The sequence below is a fragment of the Chlorocebus sabaeus genome, chromosome 7 (genome assembly GCF_047675955.1).
Source record: "Chlorocebus sabaeus isolate Y175 chromosome 7, mChlSab1.0.hap1, whole genome shotgun sequence".
Classification (NCBI taxonomy): domain Eukaryota; kingdom Metazoa; phylum Chordata; class Mammalia; order Primates; family Cercopithecidae; genus Chlorocebus; species Chlorocebus sabaeus.
In genome coordinates, this window is record NC_132910.1 from 104,517,615 (window position 1) to 104,538,614 (window position 21,000).

General features: G+C 42.9%; 1 protein-coding gene across 7 annotated transcripts in view; it reads right to left on the bottom strand.

Annotated features, from left to right (window-relative positions):
* Nucleotides 1-7,198, bottom strand: part of RNF175 (ring finger protein 175) — a 67,778-nt gene extending 60,580 nt beyond the window's left edge. For 3 of the 7 annotated variants that reach the window (XR_005238673.2, XR_012093481.1, XM_037993054.2), the window contains exon 1: nucleotides 6,689-7,198. Coding sequence is in view for 4 of the 7 variants with exons in the window: in XM_037993054.2 (XP_037848982.1) it covers nucleotides 6,689-6,766 (78 nt within the window). In the remaining 3 variants the exon portion in view is untranslated. The remainder of the gene's footprint in view (nucleotides 1-6,688) is intronic. The other 4 variants (XM_008000050.3, XM_008000049.3, XM_073017684.1 and 1 more) reach the window with 3 other exon arrangements.
* Nucleotides 7,199-21,000: the final 13,802 nt, after the last annotated feature.

Below are 21,000 nucleotides of genomic sequence, written 5' to 3' on the forward strand. Positions count from 1 at the left end.
ACATGTGAGGGGCAAAAAGCTAATAAGCATATGTGAAAAGGGCTTTTATAATATAATAAAAAAGAGACAGATTGTCCAAAAGGGCGAAGTACATAAATGAGAAATTCACGAATTGAGATATACAAATGACCAATTTACGGAAAGGTGTTTAAACTCTCTAGTAATAACTGTGTTTAAAAAAAAAAAGTAAAAATGAGGTCTTTTATTGAAACATGTTAAATTAAAAAAGTGCACTTACCTCCTCTCCCTCCCCAAACACCACTAGAACAATAGCAAAAGGATATAAGCCTCCAAGTCCAAAGAGAATGAGAGAGGAGTCCAGAGCAGCCAATTCTGAAACTACCGGTAGATGGGCCAGCAGAAAGGGACACTGGGACACCATAGGGCAAAAGACACCGAAGCCCACCAGCATGTGGGCAGTGCAGAGCAGAATGTGTGTGCAAAGACCCTCAGGAGGGCTGTGGATTGCAGTGTCCTGGGGTGTCTAGAAGTGGGGGATGCAACTGGGGTTAGTAAAAGAAGGTTCACTGAAAGTCAGTTTAAGGTTTGGAGGCCCCCACACTAGCAGAATACTAGTGGTTAAACCACAGGCACCGGCAGAGAGGCACCAGGCATGTGGAGGGAGAGCAGAGGACACTGGCAGCCCTCATCTGAGTCTAGAGAGCCCTAGCACCATCCTCCCTGGCAGCATCAACTCTAGATCAGGCTGCAAGGGCCCTGCCTTGTTTTAGAGGACCCCAGACATCTCAAACCCTAAAACGCAAAATAACTGTGTTTTTATCTTTTCTCTCTCTCTCTCTTTTTTTCTTTTCGAGGTGGAGTCTTGCTTGAGTGCAAGACTAGACTCCAGGCTAGAGTGCAATGGTGTGATCTTAGCTCGCTGCAACCTCCGCGTCCTGGGTTCAAGCGATTCTCCTGCCTTAGCCTCTTGAGTAGCTGGGACTATAGGCACCTAACACCATGCCTGGCTAAATCTTTCTATTTTTAGTAGAGACAGGGTTTCACCATGTCGGCCAGGCTAGTCTCGAACTCCTGACCTCAGGTGATCCGCCTGCCTTGGCCTCTCAAAGTGCTGGGATTACAGGCATGAGCCACTGTGCCCGGTGTCTTTTCTGTCTCTTAAGAAAATATTTTGAAAGTCTGGTAATTGATTGAGTGAGTAGACCCTAATTGGAAAGAGATGATGTAGGGCTGACATCCCAGGGGACTGGCAGGTTGGGGAGAAGAAAAAGAATAGCCTGTGCTCTGGGAAACTGGAGATAAAGTTTTGAAATTTGGCCATCCCACACCATCTAAGTGGGATCTTGGCTGACGAGGCTCCTCAATTAACTGCAGTGAGGTAGTCTGGGAGCAGCTTGGAACTGCTTGGAAATCCCAAGTCTGAAAAGTGAGGTATATGGTGGGAGATCCTATCTACCACAGCTTCCTTGGGAGTCAGTGAGGTCAATCCGCATCCCTGGTTTAGGCACTGCAGTGGGTTGAATTGTGTTCTCCCAAAAGACATAGTTTGAGTTCTAACCCCCAGTACCTGTGAATGTGATCTTATTTGGCAATAGGGTATTTGCAGATGTAATTGAGGACCTCAGAATGAGATCATCTGGATTTAGGGCAGGTCCTAAATCCAATGACTAGTGTCCTTACAAGAGAAAGTAGTGGAAGGTTTGACATCCAGCAACACAGAGTAGCAAGGCAGAGTAGATGGCCATGTGAAGACAGAAGCAGGGACTGGAGTGATGCAGCCACAAGCCAGGAACACCTGGAGTCACCAGAGACTGGAAGGGGCAAGTAAGAAGTCTCCCCTACAGTCTTTGGAGGGAGCATGACCCTGTTGACACCTAGATTTTGAACTCCTGGCCTCCAGAATTGTGAGATAATACATTTTTTGCTGTTATAGCAGCCCTAGGAAACTAGTACAGGTACATTGAAACTTCCATCTTCCCTGTCCCAGCAGATCCTTGCTACCACTCAAGCCTGCAGCCAGCAGTGCAGGTAGGGAGAATGTGGCTACACGGGCCACAGGTGGACCTGCAGGCAGGGCTGTGAGAGCAGATCAGTTGATAAAACTTAGACATGTGGCATGAGGCCCTCCATTTGTGCTCTTGGCCTAGGCATGTTAGACATGGGCTTGCCCACTTAGCTGGTAGGCAGACATGCCCCTTACACACAGAATGAATCAATCTAAGCCAAGAGAACAGACCTATAGATATGGACAGTCCTTGTTCTCCCTATGAAAAGGCACAGCCAGGTCACCCTCCACTGAAGACTGTCTGTCAACAAGCTTTCCCTGGTAGCAATAACTTAACAGTGCTGTACTGTCTCACCTTAGATACAAGTGGACAATCAAACATCACAAGACATTTGAGACAGCAAAGAGTTCTGCACCCATGATGACAAGAACACTGTGCTTTAAAGAATATAGAAAAACAACCGAAAGCTCTTAGAAATTAAAAATAGGAAGACAGAAATAAAAAATCAAATGAAGAATTGAAGATAAATTGAAGAACTCAGAAATAATCAAAGAGATGGAAAACAGAAGAGAAAATATAAGAATATCAGAGAATTGGGCCAGGAAATCTCCTCATGTCCAAAAAAAAAAAAGAGTTCTAGAACCAGAGAAGAAGATAACAGATGGCAGGAAGTTTAAAAGAAATTATACAAGAAAATTTCCAAGGACTGAAAGATACCTGTTTTAAAAATGAAATACCCACCTAGTACCCAGCCCGATGGATGAAAAAGACCCATATTTTTGTATATCTACATAAAACAATCTGTAAGCTATAAAATGATAACACAGATTCATATTTACTGACATAGAAATATTTTCATGACATTGTTAACAGAAAAAGCATGCTTCAAAACAGTTGTGTATAATCTGAACCTATTTATGTAAATGTAAAGTTACATAAAGAGACATGTGGAATTAAAAAAGCCCAGAAGAATGGCTCCCAAGACATTAACAGGAATGTTCCATGGGTGATGATACATCCTGGGCATTTACTTTCTTTTTTATACTTCTTTACATTAAGTGTATTCTACATGAACATATGTCACTAAAAAGAACAATACAAAAGTAAGCTTGCCTCTGTCCTCTCTTTTATTCCTTTCCTTCTCTGATCAGTTGCCATGTCCTTTTTTCCTGTTCCAGCACTGTATTTGTATCGATCTCTTATATCTTTGTTTTGGCTAGCTAAATCTGTGTGAGCTCCAGATGTTTCTGAATGCCTCCTACATAGCCCCACTTGGGAATCTCTCTCTCAGATATGTGAATTAACCTGCCCTAAAATGAATATAGTTGTTTGCCCCCAAGCTGCTCCCACTTCGTGTCCCCCCCACCCCCTTCTCGGTTAACCGCATCCTGTTCTATCTATCCAATTGCTCAAAGCAGAAAAGCCTGGGGCATCATCCCTGCCCCTAACCAACTCTGTACCTCCAACCCACTACTCTCCTGTTGACCCTGCCTATAAATGCCTCACAAATGTGCCCCCTTCTCTCCTCCCCTATGGCTCCTATGCCATTCATTTTGTCATTCATTCAGCAAATATGGAGTGGTGCCTCCCGTGTGCCAGCCACTGGGTTAAGAGCTGGCATTCAAGGGTGAGAAAGACAAAGTGCCTGTTCTCATGAATAGGACCTTGTGCTCTAGAGGAAATGATGCACAATAAACAAGCAAACAAAACAACTGCCTAATGAAGTAAATTCTATGAAGAAAATAGAATGTGTGATAAAGAATAACCAGCAGGGGGCAAGGGCTGTCACTCCTTAGCTAGGGTGGCTAGGGGATGGAGGCCAGCATGCAGGGTGTTCCCCTCCTCTGAGGCCCTTGCCTTCACTCTCTTCCCTTTTCAGAGTGCTCCCATTAAAGGTAGACTGATCCTATTGTCTTTCTGTCTGAAATCCAACATGGCTCACAAGGCCCTGTATCCCATTTCAGCCTCCCTTCTCTCCACTGCCCCTGCACACACCCTCTGCTCCAGCCAAGCAGAGCTTTTCTGTCCCTGAATGCTCTCTGTCCACTCCCAGCCTCCATGCTGGGTTGCCTCATTTCTGCTCATCCTTGGATCCCACTTACTCCAGGCCACCCTTTCAGTGAGGCCCCTCCCAGGATATCTACTCACCTTGAACATTGTTACCAGACTGCATTGTTGATGACTTATTTACTTACCTGAATCTGTAGGGGGCCAGGGCTGGCCTCATCCCCACACTGAATCCTCATGTCTGGCACATGGCACACTCCATGTGTTTGGAGACGGCCACCCCACGCCTGGAATTGGCTCTTATCATCTGTCACCTGAACTGCTGCCTCCAAACTGATTTCCCCACTTTCAACTCTTCCCTCACAAAATCCACCTGTTCGAAAAATCTTTCTAACCCAAGTGGCAAAGCCAGAACAATGAACTCAGAAACTAGTGATGCCCCTGGGCCACATGTGAGTGCCAGGTAGGAATGTTAGGTTTAGAGGGCTATATTCATTGGTAAGGAATTCATGTCACAAGGCAAGGCTGCATGCCTGTGGGTGCAGAGGAGGGGCTGTGTGTGGCCTACCCCAAAGCAGAGAGCAGTTTTGGGGAAGTGGTGGGTCCTCTCAGCTCTCAGGAGAGATCCGAGCCAGGAAAGCCAGCCTTAGACAAACTGAAGAGGGAACTCCTAAACCCATGCTCTCTGCTCTCTCACACTTCAAACTTAAGGAGTTTCAAACATACCTAACCAGTTGCAGGCTCAAAAGACCACAGGGGTTGTAGCAGGGGAGGTGGGAGATGGGAATAGGGAGATGGTGTTTGTCCAGTAAGGTACGCTGGAGTTAGGGTCTCACATCGTAAGGTTGTATGTTACTGTTCATTTATTCATTCCATATTTATTGAGGCCCTGCCATTTGCTGAGACTGTTCTAGATCCTGGAAATACAGGAGCAACCAAGGCAGACCACCTGGCTTGTCTGCTGGAGCTTTCATGCTGAAAGAGGTTCTTAGACAATCAAATACACACATAGATGTACTTCGGGTAGTAATAAGCGTGATGAAGGAAAATAAAATAGTGTGAGGTTCAAACTAAAGGGAAGCTATCAGATAATAGGCTGGTCAGTAACTACCTCTATTTTCCCTTTCTTATCCCCAGCTCTAGTAAAGTCAAGAAACCAGCACTTCTTGAACTTTGATGTGCAGATGAATCACCCTGGGGTCTGGCTAAAATGCAGATTTCAATTCAGTGGGTCTGGCATGAGAACTGAGACTCTGCATTTTTAACAGGCTCCCAGGTAATGCCTTGGCTGCTGGGCCCTGGACCACACTGTCTTGCCATAGGGATTAAGGGAAAAGCTGTGAGTCCCTCCTAGGGCAGCCTCAACAGAGAGGCCATACCTCCTGAGGGCAGCAGATTAGGCAGTGATGCCAGCCTTAAGGAAGAGCAAAGATCAGCAGCAAAGCTACCAGTACTAGATCCGCTGGCCCTCCTGGCATGCATTCGTCAATTCAGAACCTCCTTTTCGATGATCTGGGTTTGAAACCAGCAAGAAAGTCATGGAGTTTCATGATAAGTTTCCCCATTTCGTGGTATACAAGTCCCTCCACAGCCTAGCCCACCCTTATTTTTTGCTATAAGCATTCCTGACCCCTAGGTTTCTGCCAGTCAGAGTGGACAGTCCCCTCTCTCTGCCTTTTCCCATGGCCATCCATCCCAACATTAAAAATAATCTTCAAGCCATTTGGTACTGCTGTTCCCTCCATCTGGAATTCTCTGGCCCATGAGGTCAGATCCTGTTCATTCCCCAAAACCCAGCTCGAACGCCACACCCTCACGGGTTGGAGGAGAAGGGCGGTCAGGAGCAAGCCCTTCTCAGAAATGCCAGAGCTCTTTGCCTGAACCTATTTTGGGACACTAATCTCTTCCTACCCGCCCTATGAGTGATTTTTGTTGTTTAAGAGTTATTTTTGCCTTTAAGAGTTATTTTTGTCCTCATTTTACGGATGGGATTTGGGTTCCTCCAGGTAAGACCTACCCTCCTCCACCCCCAAACTCTCCTGGTACCTGGATGCAGCCTAAGAAGAATTGTCCTATGAATAAAGAATAAATTAAGATTGGGTTTGCAACTGACGCCAGCAGGAGTAGAAATGGGCTAGGTTGAGCACCAGGCAAGAGAAGCTGACGATCAGGGTACACATCTTGAATCAGAAATCCTGGACACAGACCAGCAGTCTGCGTAGTAACAGGTCCTCCGAGTGATTCTGAAGACACTCGAGTTTGAGAACCAGGGCGGTCTAGCCAAGAGCCTGGAGCACACCCCTTCCCCTCCCCAGGTGCTTATGACCTTGACCCTGGGTCCTGGGGACTTCTGCCGAGGAGGGAGGAGGGCACGGGCGGTCACTAAGGAAGGCGGAATTGGAAGGGGTGAGCCTGGAAGAGAAAGTGCAAGGATGCGAGGAGAGGGATGGAGCGAAGGAAGAGGATCAGAAGGAAGAAACGAAGGTAGCGGGGACCGCACAGAAGTGGGAGGGAGGGAGTGGAGGAGGGACTGGCACCCCTCGCGGTGGCATCTTCCAGAAGGTCAGCCGTCCGTCCCCACGTCCTTCCAGGGCTGATTCTCCCCGGTGGGGCCCGGGGTCTCGGAGACCAGTCTGTGCAGCCTGCCCGGCACCAGCGTGAGCCCCGGGACCCCAGCCTGGCGTCCCCCACGCCCGCGTCCCCGTCACCGGTACCTGCTCCTGCTGCGGGGGCGCCTCCAGCACCGGCTCTGCCTTCCGCGCGGCGGCCCCCGCCCCCGCCCCCGCGGCCATGCCTGCGCGCCTGTGCCTTCTCCAGCGCACAGCGCCTGCCGGGGAGGGTCCCGCAGAGTCCGCAGAAGTAGGCGCCCCGGGGCCGCTGGAGCCGAGGGTGAGAGCCGGATCTGCCGCGGAGCGGCGGCCCCGCCTGGGCTGTGCGGGGCGGGAGATGGGTGCCTCCCGGCGCGCCCCGCCTCCGCCCCCTGCACGCTGGTCAGCCTCCTCCCCAGCAGCGGCCTCGAGGTCGCCAGCACCCCCGGCTCCTTCAGGACCTCAGGCCTCTCTGTTGGGAAGCTATTCAGCCAGCCATCGCCGCCAGTAAGGCGTCCTGAACCCTACCGGGTGCGTGTGGCGGGAACCAGCGGTTTTGTTACCCGGCGGCAGGACTGGAGGAGGGGTCAGAAGTGGGTAGGGAGAGACGGGAGTAGAGGAGTGGAGTGAGAAATGGCGCTGGGGAGGGTGGTGGGGGGGGCTGGGGAGGAGCGGAAGAATGGGGAGGACTACGAGGGGGCCGAGGGGGGAGGGGGGGAGAGAGGGAAGGGGGAGAGAGGGAGGGGGAAGAGAGGGAGGGGGGGAGAGAGGGAGGGGGGAGAGAGGGAGGGGGGGAGGGGGGGGGAGGGGGGGAGAGAGAGAGAGAGAGAGAGAGAGAAAGAAAGAGAGAAAGAGAAAGAGAAAGAAAGAGAAAGAGTTTCCTCAGCTGTCTTCCTCAGAGGTGTTTATTAGGAGGCAGGAGTTCGGATGGCTGTGCAGATACAGACTTTCCTCAGTTATCTGTGCTTCCACCAAAGATGGTGCAGGAGAGAAACTCCAATTTAGGGAGAGCGCAGACCCTCTTGGCCCCTGTGCTGCTCCAGGTCATGTAGGGCCCCTGGGACGCAAGCATCTTGCCTTTGCCCCCCTACCTCCAGGGTTTCCCCTCCCCCTTTACAGCTTAGGCCTAAGCCTGGCTTCAAGGTTGAGAACAAGCTGGGACGTTTAGGCAAGACTTTAGAAATACCTCGGTGTTGATTTGGGGAAACAGAAAAGAGGAGCACGGAATTAGATCTTGTGTCCTACGAAATATGGCTTACTCCATTCCAGTGTGTGATGGCTCCTATTTGTCAACACCTACAAAGGAGATAAACGGACTAAGATGGACATTTCTCTGCCACTGTGGAACGTAGAGCCTAACAGGGGATAGAGAAAAATAAGCATCTAAGTACAATTATCACGGATGATGCCTTGGTTTTCCAGCCTTAACTGGGCATCAGAATCCCATGGAGGATTGCTGAGTTTGTTAAAACTCAGAGTGCTGGCCAAGCACAGTGGCTGATGCCTTTAATCCCAGCACTTTGGGAAGACAGGGCGGGCAGATTGCTTGAACCCAGGAGTCTGAGACCAGCCTAGGCAACATGGTGAAACCCCATCTCTATAAAATATACAGAAGTGAGCTGGGCGTGGTACACTTGTAGTCCTGTAGTCCCAGCTACTCAGGAGGTTGAGGCTGGAGGATCGCTGGAGCCTGGGAGGTTCAGGCTGCGTGAGCTGTGATGGAACCACTGCACTCCCGCCTGGACAACAGAGCGAGACTCTTTCAAAAATCAAAACAAAACAAAAACCTTCAGATTGCTGGAGTTGAGCCCTAGAGTTTCTAATATAGTAAGTCTAGAGTGGGGCCTGAGCATTTGTCTTTTGAACAAGTTTTCAGGTGCCGCTGGGGCTGTTGCCTGCATCTGAAGACTACCTTGTAGTATGATCAGAATGTGTTGGAGTCATCAGAATGTGATGGAGAGAATAGGGGATGTGAGGGCCTGGAGGCTGGAGAAGGCATAATGAATTGGAGAAATAGAAATCATGGTTAACACTGATAGAATGCATACCATGTGCCAGGTGCCGACCTGAGCACTCTACCTGTGTTAGCTCATTCAGTCTTCGTGACAGCCCTGTGAGGTGGGCATTGTGACTGTCCCCGTTTTACACAGGAGAACACGGAAGCACAGAGAGGTCGAGAAGTTTGTTCAAATTTTGAAGCTAATAGGTGGGGCAGTGGGAATTTGAACCCAGAGAAAACTGACTTCATGGTCTGGGTTCTTAATCTCTCAAGGAAGTAGCTGTGAAGGTCAGCAAGGGCCGAATCTACCAGATCCACTTAAATAATATTAAACAGTTTGGACTGTAGCCTCAGGAGAATGAGAAGCCATTACCGAGTTTTAAGCAAGAAAATGACATTACCAGACTTGCCTTTTGGCTTCAAGAGTGGGGAAGAGGGCTATGACTATGACTCAAGACAGAGGGATCCGCCAGAAAGCTATTGCTGTAGTTTCAGCTCTCAGGATAACAGTGGCCTTGATGGTGAGAGTGAGTGTGTGCAGGGATGGAGTGGAGGGGAGATGGAGAGATGTGTTTGGGGATGGGAGAACTAGGTAATAGAATCTACTGTACTTGATTCATCTCCAAGCATGGTGCCCAGGCATGTGGCTCGGGCAGTGTAGCATTTGGGCAGATAGTGCTGCCATTACTGAGAATGGGAATATTGAAAGAGCAGCAGATTTGGGGACACAAAAATAGTGGGTTCATTTGGACATGTTACATCTCTACCCATCTTGTGGCCTGTGTTCATGTGGCAAGAGCCATTTTTTTTTCTCTCCAGCCCAGGATATCCTCACATTCATCTAGATTCTCCCAAGGCAGCAAAATAATAAAATGAAAATAGTCCATATGGAGATGGATGTTCCCTTCCTATAAAATTCTGACCTGTTATTGTTATATAAGTTTTAGGTCCCTGATTTGAAACTCTCTCTCCTGATTGATTGGCACCAAAAAGACCCACATACTTCACTGGAGACCCATGTACGTACAAAGGTATCATCTTCCTTCTGTCTTCAGCTCAGCAATCATATCAGAATAAAACTCAAAAAGTGCATTTCTCCCCTGTCAGTAATGATGGCTTTGCTCTAATCTATCCTGCTGTTATACCTGGTTTCTTCTATGATCAAATTGCAGATATTCAGAACGAAGATCTAATTTCCTAGTAAGTTAGGCAATGCTTTCTGGTGTAGTTCACTGAACCAAGGTTAATTAATTTGAAATTTTGTTTTCCAAATCAAATTGTTGGCGGCTGACTCTGTCTTCCATCCTGGAATAGATGAACTGTGTTCTGCTGCTTAACACTAATCTCTTCGGCATTTTAGCTGTAGTCTGTGCATCCTCCTTCATGTCCCGCAATCCGGAGTCCTGAGGTGGTTGTAATGATGCAATGGAAGAAATTAGCTAATGTGTTAAATGTGTTTGAGAAACAAGGTGGGGTCAAGAATCACTAGCCAGTTGATTGTGATATTTGGTGCAGGAATCAACAGACTCAAGGAACAGAATGGGAACATACATTTATGGAAAACTAGTTTTATGAGAGGAGTGGCAAATCAGCAGAAAAAAATTGATTATTTAGTAATCGGTTTATCCATAAGAAAAAAAAAATTATATCATACCAGCACAAAACTGGTGGTTAGAAAGCAAAAGTTTAAGATGATCTAAAAGAATGTTTTTATGGTCTCAAGATAAGAAAAGATACATTAAACAAGACTCACAGAGAACAAATTGCAAAGAAAAAAATGTTAGCCTATATTAAAATGAAAATTTTCTGTACAACAGAAACTTGCCATGAAAAAAGAGGCAAGCCACGAACCAGGATATATTTGTATATATCTCATTGACAAAGGACTAGTACTCAGAATAAGTAGAACTGCTAGAATTTAATTTTTAAAAAGCATAGATCAATAGAAATGAGCAAGGGATATAAATCAATTTGTATAAATAAAATTTATGAGACTTTAAAAATAATTTTAAGGGAATTAATGATTGAATTTATGAATATGTGGATTAATTCAGAGTACACACTTCACAGGAATGCTTGTATATGTTCGGTTACTCGTTTCGCTGTGGCTCCGTTCAGCCTTCCTACCCACAGACCACTCATCAATTTTCCCCCTTTCTCCTCCACTTTCTTGGGGCCACCAAACTACCTTGGGCCCATGGTGCCACCTAATGGTTAGATCTTGCAGAATTCCATTGTATTGCTTTGCAAATGACCTTTTTCAAGTCATTTCCTTTTTCAATTTGCTCCTTTCCTCTTTTCTTGTCTTTTTCATATTTCATATACCATATACAGATATCTCATGTCTTTTTCATATTGCCAAATAAAATGTATATTTGATCCTTAGCTTTAAGCTAGATTAAATGATTCAGAATGTCTCCAGCCAGATGCAGTGCTGGTCATATGTAGAGTAGGATAGCAGAGGGAGACTCCAGGCAACCGGCAAAACTTCTCTTCTGTGAAGGGGATAGCAAGTGAGAGGTTCATCTACACGGGGGCAGGGCTGGGAGGTGAAAATCCATCCAGTATGTGTGAATATCCAAGAGCTTGTCTGATCTCAGAAATCAGTATGAAAAAGACATCAAACTTTCTGGACTCCAGTGATTCTTGGGGCCAGGGTTGGATTTGTTATAAATAGGAAAAATCACCCAAGAGAGGAGGGATGCTGAAGCCAGGTCCCATTTTGACTGATGAAATAGCTGCATAGGAATGACCAGGCTAACTTCTTTTCAGTCATCCTAACCCTCCATTCCACCCCCGCCCCAAACTCCTTTCTGGGTGCTAGGTTGGTCTTCACATGCAGACACTAGCTCCTTAGAGTTGGCAGAAATCCTGCAAGTTGGTCTGATTACCAACTGTCAGGGTTCCTGACTTACAGTCCCAGTTTTCCTTGGCCCCTCTGCCTAACTGGATAGAGATTTTCATCTTCCTTTAGTTAAATCTGTTTTTGCCTAAGCACTAGTACTCAAAACAAATGAAAGACTTTTTAATCTCATCCTTTAATTATTAGTATTGTAACACTATTGATTTCCACTCTTTTGGGCTAAAATGTGTGGTGTTTAGATATATCATGGTTACATGGCTTTTTGTGAGCTGGCTTGTAGCCCTAATTGCCATTGATAACATTGCTTCTATGGAAAAGTGCATTCTGCCTTTCAAACCACAGCCTTCCAAATGCACGTTTGGAACACAATTCATTTGTGAGCTGGGAACCATCAGTATTAATGTCTCTTGGCCCATGGCAGCCCCGCAACCAAATGACATGTGGTTTAAGGTTTGTGTAACAGCCGGTTCATTTAAATAATGTTAGCTAGGACTCAGCTTTCAGGTTCTCGGATTTCTGGTTAATTTCGAATAGAAGAGGCAGCAGAGTCGCAGCATTCAGACAGTGTATGCATGGTGCTCCCTGCTCCCTATTGAGTAAGGGCACATTCTTTCTTTTAATGGTTTACCCTGCAGGTTTTAGGATTGAGCCTCTTCCGAGGGCAAGCTTTTCAGTTCTGTTGAACAATTGATCTTGAAAAAGAAGAACTCCTTTTAAAAAACAACTATACTTTCAAGCCTGGAAGTTCAGCTAGGGTCATTCCAGTTTATTGAGTGCAGGGGCCCTCTCAGCAGGAGGGAAAACCACATTTAAATCCTTGATGGGGCTCCTTCTCCTCCCCTCTCCTTGTCTTCCTTTCCCCAGTGCCTCCTCTAAGAAGTTTCTTCTTTACTAAGAAGCCAAACAGCCTGTCCCAGGCAAGCTAGTCTCCACTGTCCTAGCTATAAAAAGAGTTAATATTTATCAAACACCAACAGTGTGCCAAAGCACTGGCTAAGTGCGATATATGTCTGATATTATTTAATCCTCAAAAGGACTCCCAGTGATAGGTATCACCATGCACAGTTCACAGATGAAGACATTTAAGTCAAAAGAGATGAACTGCTTTATCTAAGAATGTGTAGCAGCAACCACTGCTGTTCCAGTGGCCTAACCCCTAGGTTGTGTGGGGAGGCCCGTTGCTTCACTGGAGGTGCCCTCAGGAAACCCTGTCCTGATACTGTGTCCTGTGTTTTTGTTTTCATTTCTAGTTAAGACCAAGGACTTGCCCTCATAATTCCTATACTTCAGATTAATTGCCAGAGGTACAAGATCACGTGCACCTCTGTCCCAAAAAGTCACATTCTGGTGAAAGAAAAGTACTAATATTCTTATTTTTTCTTGATTTTAGATATTTGTCTTCCCTAGGGGCTTGAAACAATCAGTTATAGAAGCACCAAGTGCACACAGTTATTTTTTGCCCTCCTTCTGGCCTGAACTCTTACTCTGCTTTCTACCCATGACAATAGCTAAAACATTTTATACTCCTGAATAGTGTCAGGTGCTTTACATATATTTAATCCTAAAACAACACTATTGAGGCGGGAGAATGGGGTCTGAAGGCAGGGAACCTAAGGTCAATTCACGCAAACTTCCTGGAACTAAATTAAAAGGAAGAACCTGCACTCTGGCCTACTGTCGGTCCATTCTAGGACCTTTATTTGCATAAGGCACCAGTCCATGCCAGCGTCTGATTGGCCACGGGCCAAACCTGCACTCTGGCCAATGAGTGGACCATTCTAGGACTTTTATTTGCATAGGGTGCCAATCATACCTTCGTGGATTGGCTGCCGCCCAATTCACTTTGGCCTCTGATTGGCGGTGAGCTAGCCCTTCATTTACGTATGGTGTAACCAATAAGAGACCTCTAGAGGGTACTGAAACCCCAGAAGACTTTGCTACCCGGGCTGTTGAGCCACTTGTGGCTCTGGTTGCGTTCTGTGAAGTGTGCTTTCGGTCCTATTGCCTTCTGCTTCAGTAAATCTAGGCTTTCATTGCTTGCTCGCGGGTGCTGTTCAGTTCTTTGTTCAACGCACCAAGAACCAGGACAACTCATGATTAGAACCTTACACTCGGTACCAGGTAGGTTATTCTTATAATCCTCATTTTACAAATAAAGATGAATAAGGACTTCTGGGCCATCCCCTCTGCTTGTGAAGCCCTTTCATTTCCTCATTTAAATCTGCCAAAGTCCCACCCCTCTCGTGTTCCCTCCCCGGGCTTTCTTAGAACCCAGTGGCAATACATCTCTCAGCCTTTTGCTCCCAGCTTTTTGCATCTCCCTCTATTCCAGACTGCTTTGTTTTAAAGATGCTTGTAAGTATGTCAGCCACCCACTGCAAACGCGTGGAGAACCGAGACCCTCTTTCAATCCTCTTTCATTGCACCACTACAGCTAGTAAATGCCTGGCCTGGAGCCAAATCAAATGGGCGATCCTGCCCCCAGGCCGCTCACTGGCTTATGCAGGGAGAGTGAGGACAGGTGGTTTTCCTTAGCTCATCACCTGCAGAGGTTCCTCCAGGAGAGGGTGTCATTGTCAGTGTGGCCACAGCCTTTCCTTATTTATCCATTACAGGACCATTGAGAACTTGGCGCAGGATACAGACTTTAAGAAAAGAGATATTAAATGTGCTTTTCAATTCGCAATTGGAAAAATATGGAACTAGTCCAAATGCCCGTCAATCAATGAGTGGATAAAGAAACTGTGTTATATACATACACGATGGAATACTACTCAGCCATAAAAAGGAACGAATCAAGGGCACTAGCAGCAACCTAGATGGGATTGGAGACTATTATTCTAAGTGAAGTAACTCAGGAATGGAAAACCAAACATCATATGTCCTCACTCATAAGTTGGAAGTAAGCTATGAGGGTGAAAAGGCATAAGAATGATACAATGGACTTTGGGGACTCAGGAGGAGAGGGTGGGAAGGGGTTGAGGGATAAAAAGATACAAACTGGGTTCAGAGTATACTCTGCTTGGGTGATGGGTGCACCATAATTTCACAAATCACCACTGAAGAATTTACTCATGTAAACCAAATACCACCTGTTCCCCAAAAACCTATAAAATTTTTTTAAAAATGTGCTCTTAACATATTTCCATGCAGTGCAGAGTGTGTACTCCTTATTTTGTAATGAGTTTATACTTTTATATTTGAGTATATCTTATAATACTCATATTTTATGATATATTCTTATAAGCATCTACTACTTCTTATTGTATAATTTATTACTCAAAATAGGATATACTTTTGCCATCACTTAGAGATGCCAAGATGTGGGTGGGAGAAGGCAAGCAGTGTGAACGGTAAGGCCTGGGTCTGCTCCATTCCACCTGTTCTCTTAGCCTTGTATTGAGTCAACATACAGTTTGGTATTTAGCCATGTAACTGCTAGCAATATGTGGCACAAGTGAGTGTTGGCAATACAGTTGGTTTTTAAATTTATCCTATAAATGCAGTAATCCTAGCACTTTGCAGAATAGCTGGAATAGTGCACACAAGGAAATAAAACACATTTACATTATTTGGGAGTATCAGAAATAGAATATCTGTGTTTTGGGGGTTTTTTGTTGTTGATTTTGCCTTTTCTGTGGAAAGGATTTCAAATATTCCAAGTTACTAAGTGGTTATAAACAAAAATTTTGTGCTAGGCATGTTATCTGAGTATGAGTATTTTTCTTTTTTCTTTCCTTTTTTTTTTGAGATGGAATCTCATTCTGTCACCCAGGCTGGAGTGCTGTCATGATCTCTGCTCACTGCAACCTTCTCCTTCCAGGTTCAAGCAATTCTGCAGCCTCAGCCTCCCGAGTACGTGGGATTAAAGGCACCTGCCAACACGTCCTTTTTAGTACAGACCAGGCTTCACCATGTTGGCCAGGCTGGTCTCAAACTCCTGACCTCAGGTGATCCACCCACCTTGGCCTCTCAAAGTGCTGGGATTACAGGTGTGAGCCACACTGCCCCCGGCCTAAATTTGAGTATTTTAAAAGTTAAATATGTTGATATAAAATTGATTAATATGTTTAATTTTTGTAGTAAAAATGTTCTATGGGGCTTTGAAAGAAGGAAAATTTCAGAAACCATGCTGGATGTGATGGTTAGTAGGTAATCTAAAGAATAGTTAGGCTTTACTAGTGTAAGATTTTCCTGATGATCTTACAGATACCCTTGAAAATGGCCATGGTTTTGGTGGTGACTTTAAGTGAACAACTCAAAGGAAGTTTTAGCCTGTGATAAATGTGGGAGAAGGGCATTGTCTGGGCCCACACACTCACTTCAAGACTTGAATCAGAGCCCTGCCTCTCCTACTTGCTCTCTGAACTGTTTTGGAGAGAGGGTCTCTATTTTTACCCCTTGGTTAATTTGCGTCTGTATTGTAAGTATATACTTAAGGCATTATTAGCAGTGAAGTGAAATTGAAAAAGTCTCTTGGTAATATGTTGTTTGTGTGAAGAACCGCCAAATAACATGGTCAGAACTGGTAACCTAAGCAAGAAAAACTTGATCATTTACTGAACTTAGGGTGGGGTAATTATCTTTGCTTTCTGAATGGGGTGAGCACTGGAAAGGACACCAGCCAATAAGGGATTAACTACCAATAAGACCATTCAGAAAAGGAAGAAAAGGTGGAAAGTGAAGTGAAGTTTGGTTTAATGTGTATTCATTTTGAGACACCTCTAGGCTACACAGACATAGTTGTCCACAGTTAGGAGACAAACTGAAGTCAGAAGAAAGGTTAGAGATAAAGATTTGGTTTTCGACAGTGGCAAACTTTCCAGGAGTGAATTACATTTCCTAGGACGTCTATAATGTGAGAAAGGAAGGAGGTACAGGAATATAGTTGGTAGTTAAGACAGTGGCATTTAGGATCAAACACATTTGGCCTCAAGTCTTAATTATAATATACCCTAACTCTGTGATCTTGCAACATCTGCCTTAAAAAAAAAAAAAAACAGCCTTGAGGTATCATTTATATACTTTATGATTCATCATTTTAAAAAAAGTTTATGATTCTGTGTTTTTTTAGTATATTCACAAAATGACTATCACCATTATCTAATTCCAGAACATTTTTATCACCCCAAAAAGAAATAGCTGTCACTCCCTATTTCCCCCTTCTATTCCCTGGCAACCACGAGTCTACTTTCTGTCTCTGTGGTTTGTAATAAATATTATATATAAATAGCATCATACAAGAAGCCTTTGTGCTTGGCTTCATAGCATAATTATTTCAAGGTTCATCCATGTTTTAGTATGTATCAGTACTTCATTCCTTTTTATAATTGAATAATATTTCATTACAAAGACATTTACATTCTATCTATCCACTCATCACTTGATAGACTTTTGAGTTTTTTCTACTTTTTGGTTATTATGAATAATGATGCTATGAAAATACATATACAAATGTTTTATGAATATATGTTTTTAATTCTCTTGAGTATGTGTCTATAAGTGCAGTTGTTGGTTCATATGGTAACTCTATGTTTAAGAGTTTGAAGAACTGGTAAACTTTTCCAGTTGTAGCTGCATCATTTTACAACTCCAGTAGCAGTGTATGTGGGTTCTGATTACTTCACATTCTCACCAACAGTTATGATCTGACTTTTTGCCTCTAGCCATTCTGGTGGGTATAAAGTCATATCTCTTTGTGGCTTTGATTTGTATTAAATACTTTCCTAGAGACTAATAATACCAAGCATATTTTTGTGTCATTATTGTCCATTTGAATATCTTTTTTTTTTTTTTGAGACAAGGTCTCACTTTGTTGCCCAGGCTGGAGTGCAGGGTGTGACAGGGATTCTCTCGCCTCAGCCTCCCCAGTATCTAAGACTGCAGGCACATGCCACCATACCTGGCTAAGTTTTTAGTTTTTTATAGATACAAGGTCTTACTGTGTTGCTCAGGTTGACCATTTGAATATCACTGGAGAAGAGTCTATTCAGTTCCTATGTCCATTTTTTATTTGAGTTATTAGTTATTTTATTGTTGAATTTTAAGTGTTCTTTATATATTCTATGTGCCAGTCTTTTGTTAGATATATGCTTTGCAAATTTTTTTCCTCATTCTTTGGGTTGTCTTTTCATTGATTTGATAAAACTTTCGAAACATGAAAATTTTAAATTTATCCATTTTTTTTTTGGTGTCATATCTAAAAAACCACTGCCTAATCCGGGGTCATGAAAAATTATTCCTATGTTTCTTCTAAGAGTTTATAATTTTAGTTCTTAGATTTAGGTCTTTGATTAAGTTTGAATCAATTTCTATATTTGGTGTGAGGTACGGGTCCAAGTTCATTTTAGTTTCCTTCCTTCCTTCCTTCTTTTCTTGATTTTCTTTCTTTCCTTTCTTTCTTTTTTAGCATGTGGCTATTGAATTGTCCTGGCACCATTTGTTGTAAAGACTATTCTTTCCCGATTGAATTACTGTCTTGGCACACTTATGAAAAATCAATTGATAATAATATAATGGTTTCTTTTGGAATTCAATTGTATTAGTTTATATGCCCATCCTTATGTCAATACCACAGTGTGTTGATTATCATGGCTTTGTATTAAGTTTTAAAAAAGGAAAGCATGAGCCATCCAACTTTGCTCTTTCTTCCCTCCACCCCACCAAATTTGTTCTTCTTTTGCAAGATTTTCTTTGCTATTCCTGGTGCCTTACATTTTCATAAGAATTTTAGAATCGGTTTGTCAGTGTCTGCCAAAAAGGCAGCTAGAATATCGATAAGATTGTATTGAATCTATAGACCAATCTGGGAATATCACTGTATTAATACTAAGTCTTCCAATTCAGGAATGTGGGATGCTTTTCTATTTATTTAGTTTTAAAATTTATTTCAATTATGTTTTGTAGTTTTCAGTTTACAAGTTTACACTTTTCGTTTGTTAAACTTATTCCTAATTATTTTATTGTTTTTAAAGCTAAATAGTTGTTTTCTTAATTTTATTTTTGTATTGTTAATTGCTATAGAAATATATTTGATTTTTGCATATTGATTATGTATCCTGTAAACTTGCTGAATTCCTATTAGTTGTAGTAGTTTTTCAGTGGCTTCCTTAGAATTTTTTTATATATAAATCATGTTTTCTGTGAATAGAAGTAGTTGTTTTACTTCTTCCTTTCCAATCTGGATTCTCAGGCTCTCTCTCTTTCCTCTCTTCTGCTTCTTTCTTTCATTTTTTAGTTTTCTTTTTTTTTCCATATTGTGTTGCCTAGAACTTCTAGTACTATATTGAATAAGAGTGGTGAGAGAGTACCATACTTGTTTTTTCCTGATCGTAAAGGGAAAGTATTCAGTCATTCACTGTTAAGTATGATGTTAGCTATGAGATTTATGTAGATGGTTTTATCAGGTTGAGGAAGCTCCTTTTTATTGCTAGTTTACTAAGTGTTATTATCTGAAAAGATGTTGGATTTTTTTCAAGTGCTTTTCAGCATCCGTTGAGATAGTCATGTGATTTTTCTCTCTTATTCTATGAATATAGTGTCTTATATTGATTGTTCTTTATATGATAAATCAACCTGGCATTCCTGGGATGAATGCCACTTGATCATGTTGTATAATTCTTTTAATATACAACTTCATTGTTAAGGATATTTGTGTCTGTGTTCATAAGGAGTATTGGTCTACGGTTTTCCTTCCTTGTGATTTCTTTTCCTAGTTTTGGTATCAGGGTAATATTGACCTCATAGAATGAGTTGGGAAATGTTCCCTCCTCTTCTGTTTTTTTTTTTTTTTTTTTTTGGAAAAGTTTGTGAATGACTGATGTTAATTCTTCCTTAAATGTTTGGAATTCACCAGTGAAACCATCTGGGCCTGAACTTTTCTTTGTGGGAAGTTTTTTGATTACTGATTCAAACTCTTTCCCTGTAAGTCTATAAAGATTTTCTACTTGCTCTTGAGTCAGTTTTGAAATTTTTTGTCTTTCTAAGAATTTCTCAGTTTTGTCTAGGTTATCCAATTTTTTAGCATATAATTGTTCATTGTATTATCTTATAATCTCTTTTATTTCTGAAAGGTTGGTAGTAATAGGCCACTTTTATCTCTGATTTTAGTAATTTGGGTTTTCTCTCTTTTTATTTTGGTCAGACTAGCTAAAGTTTTGTCAATTTTATTGATCTTTTAAAAGAATAAACTTTTCATTGATTTTGTCTATTATTTTCCTATTCTCAATTTTATTTAAGTCTGTTATAATCTTTATAATTTCATTTCTTCTGCTTGCTTTGAGCTTTGTTTACTCTTATTTTTTAAGGTAGAAGTTTAGACTATTGCTTTAAGATCTTTTTTTTTCTTTTTAAATATAGGCATTTGCAGCTATTTCCCTCTGAGCGTTGCTTTAGCTGCATCCTATACATTTTGGCATTGTTGGGTTTTTGTTTTCATTCACCTAAATGTCAAGCACATTTAGGAATGTGTTGTTTAATTTCTGTATCTTTGGGAGTTCCTCAAATTTCCCTCTGTTATTTATTTCTAACTCCATTTCATTGTGGTTGGAGAGCATACTTTGTGTGGGTTTAGTCCTTCTGAGTTTATTGAGGCTTGTTATACAGCCTAATGTGGTCTATCCTGGGGAATGCTCCAGTTGTACTTGTGTGGTAAGTTCAAGGATTTGGGGGCTAATCAAGGAAAGACAGGAGCACAAGATGGCAGTGTTGTACAATAAGCTTTTTTTGGTGGTATTTGGGCAGGGTTGCAGGAGAGGGGAAGTCTCTCACAGCAAGAGACCTTCGAGAGACAGGGCCACCATCCAAAAGGGGAAAAGGGTAAGGGAACTTCTAGAGGGGAGGGGAATTGGAGGTGGGGCTTATGTGTCTAGGTGATGTCACTTAGCAGCAAGGTAGAGAGTTTTGGATCAGATGGCTTTGAAGGGCAATATTGGGTGGGGTCTTTTCTAGCCACATAGTTTGTCTTATCTGTGACAAGCAGATATGGGATACATTTAGAGCCTATTCTGTTTTGCAAAACTGCAGGGCATGCAAAACAGGATAGGCACTAAATGGCAAAAAGTATACTTATTTAGGATATATTTAAGGCAATTAGATGTAAGAATTTAGTGTGGTCCTGGTGGGCTTTCAACTACTGGTCCTAGCCTCTTGTGAAGAAGTAAACAACATGAGGGCCAATATACAGGGACCATCTTTGGCCTATTTATGTAACAACTTGATAAAAATGTGCATTTTGCTGTTGTTTGGTAGAATATTCTCTGGATGTCTTCTAGGTTTAGTTGGCTGATAGTATCATTCAGGTCTTCTATTTCCTCGTTGATCTTCTGCTCTGGAAAGTATGGTTTTGAAGTCTCCAAATATTATTGTTGAATTGTCTATTTTCTCTACTTTGTCCTTTCTCAGCACATCCATCCCACCTTCTTCTTTGCCCACATAACTCCTTATATCGTAAAGGATTCATATTGGTGATCCATCTGGCTTTGTTGGGCAGAGGTTAACTTTACTGGTTTGGGGATGGTTTTGTTTAATTTTTCTTTTCTAGCCTTGCATTGCTATGAGCCAGTGCACACATTCTAA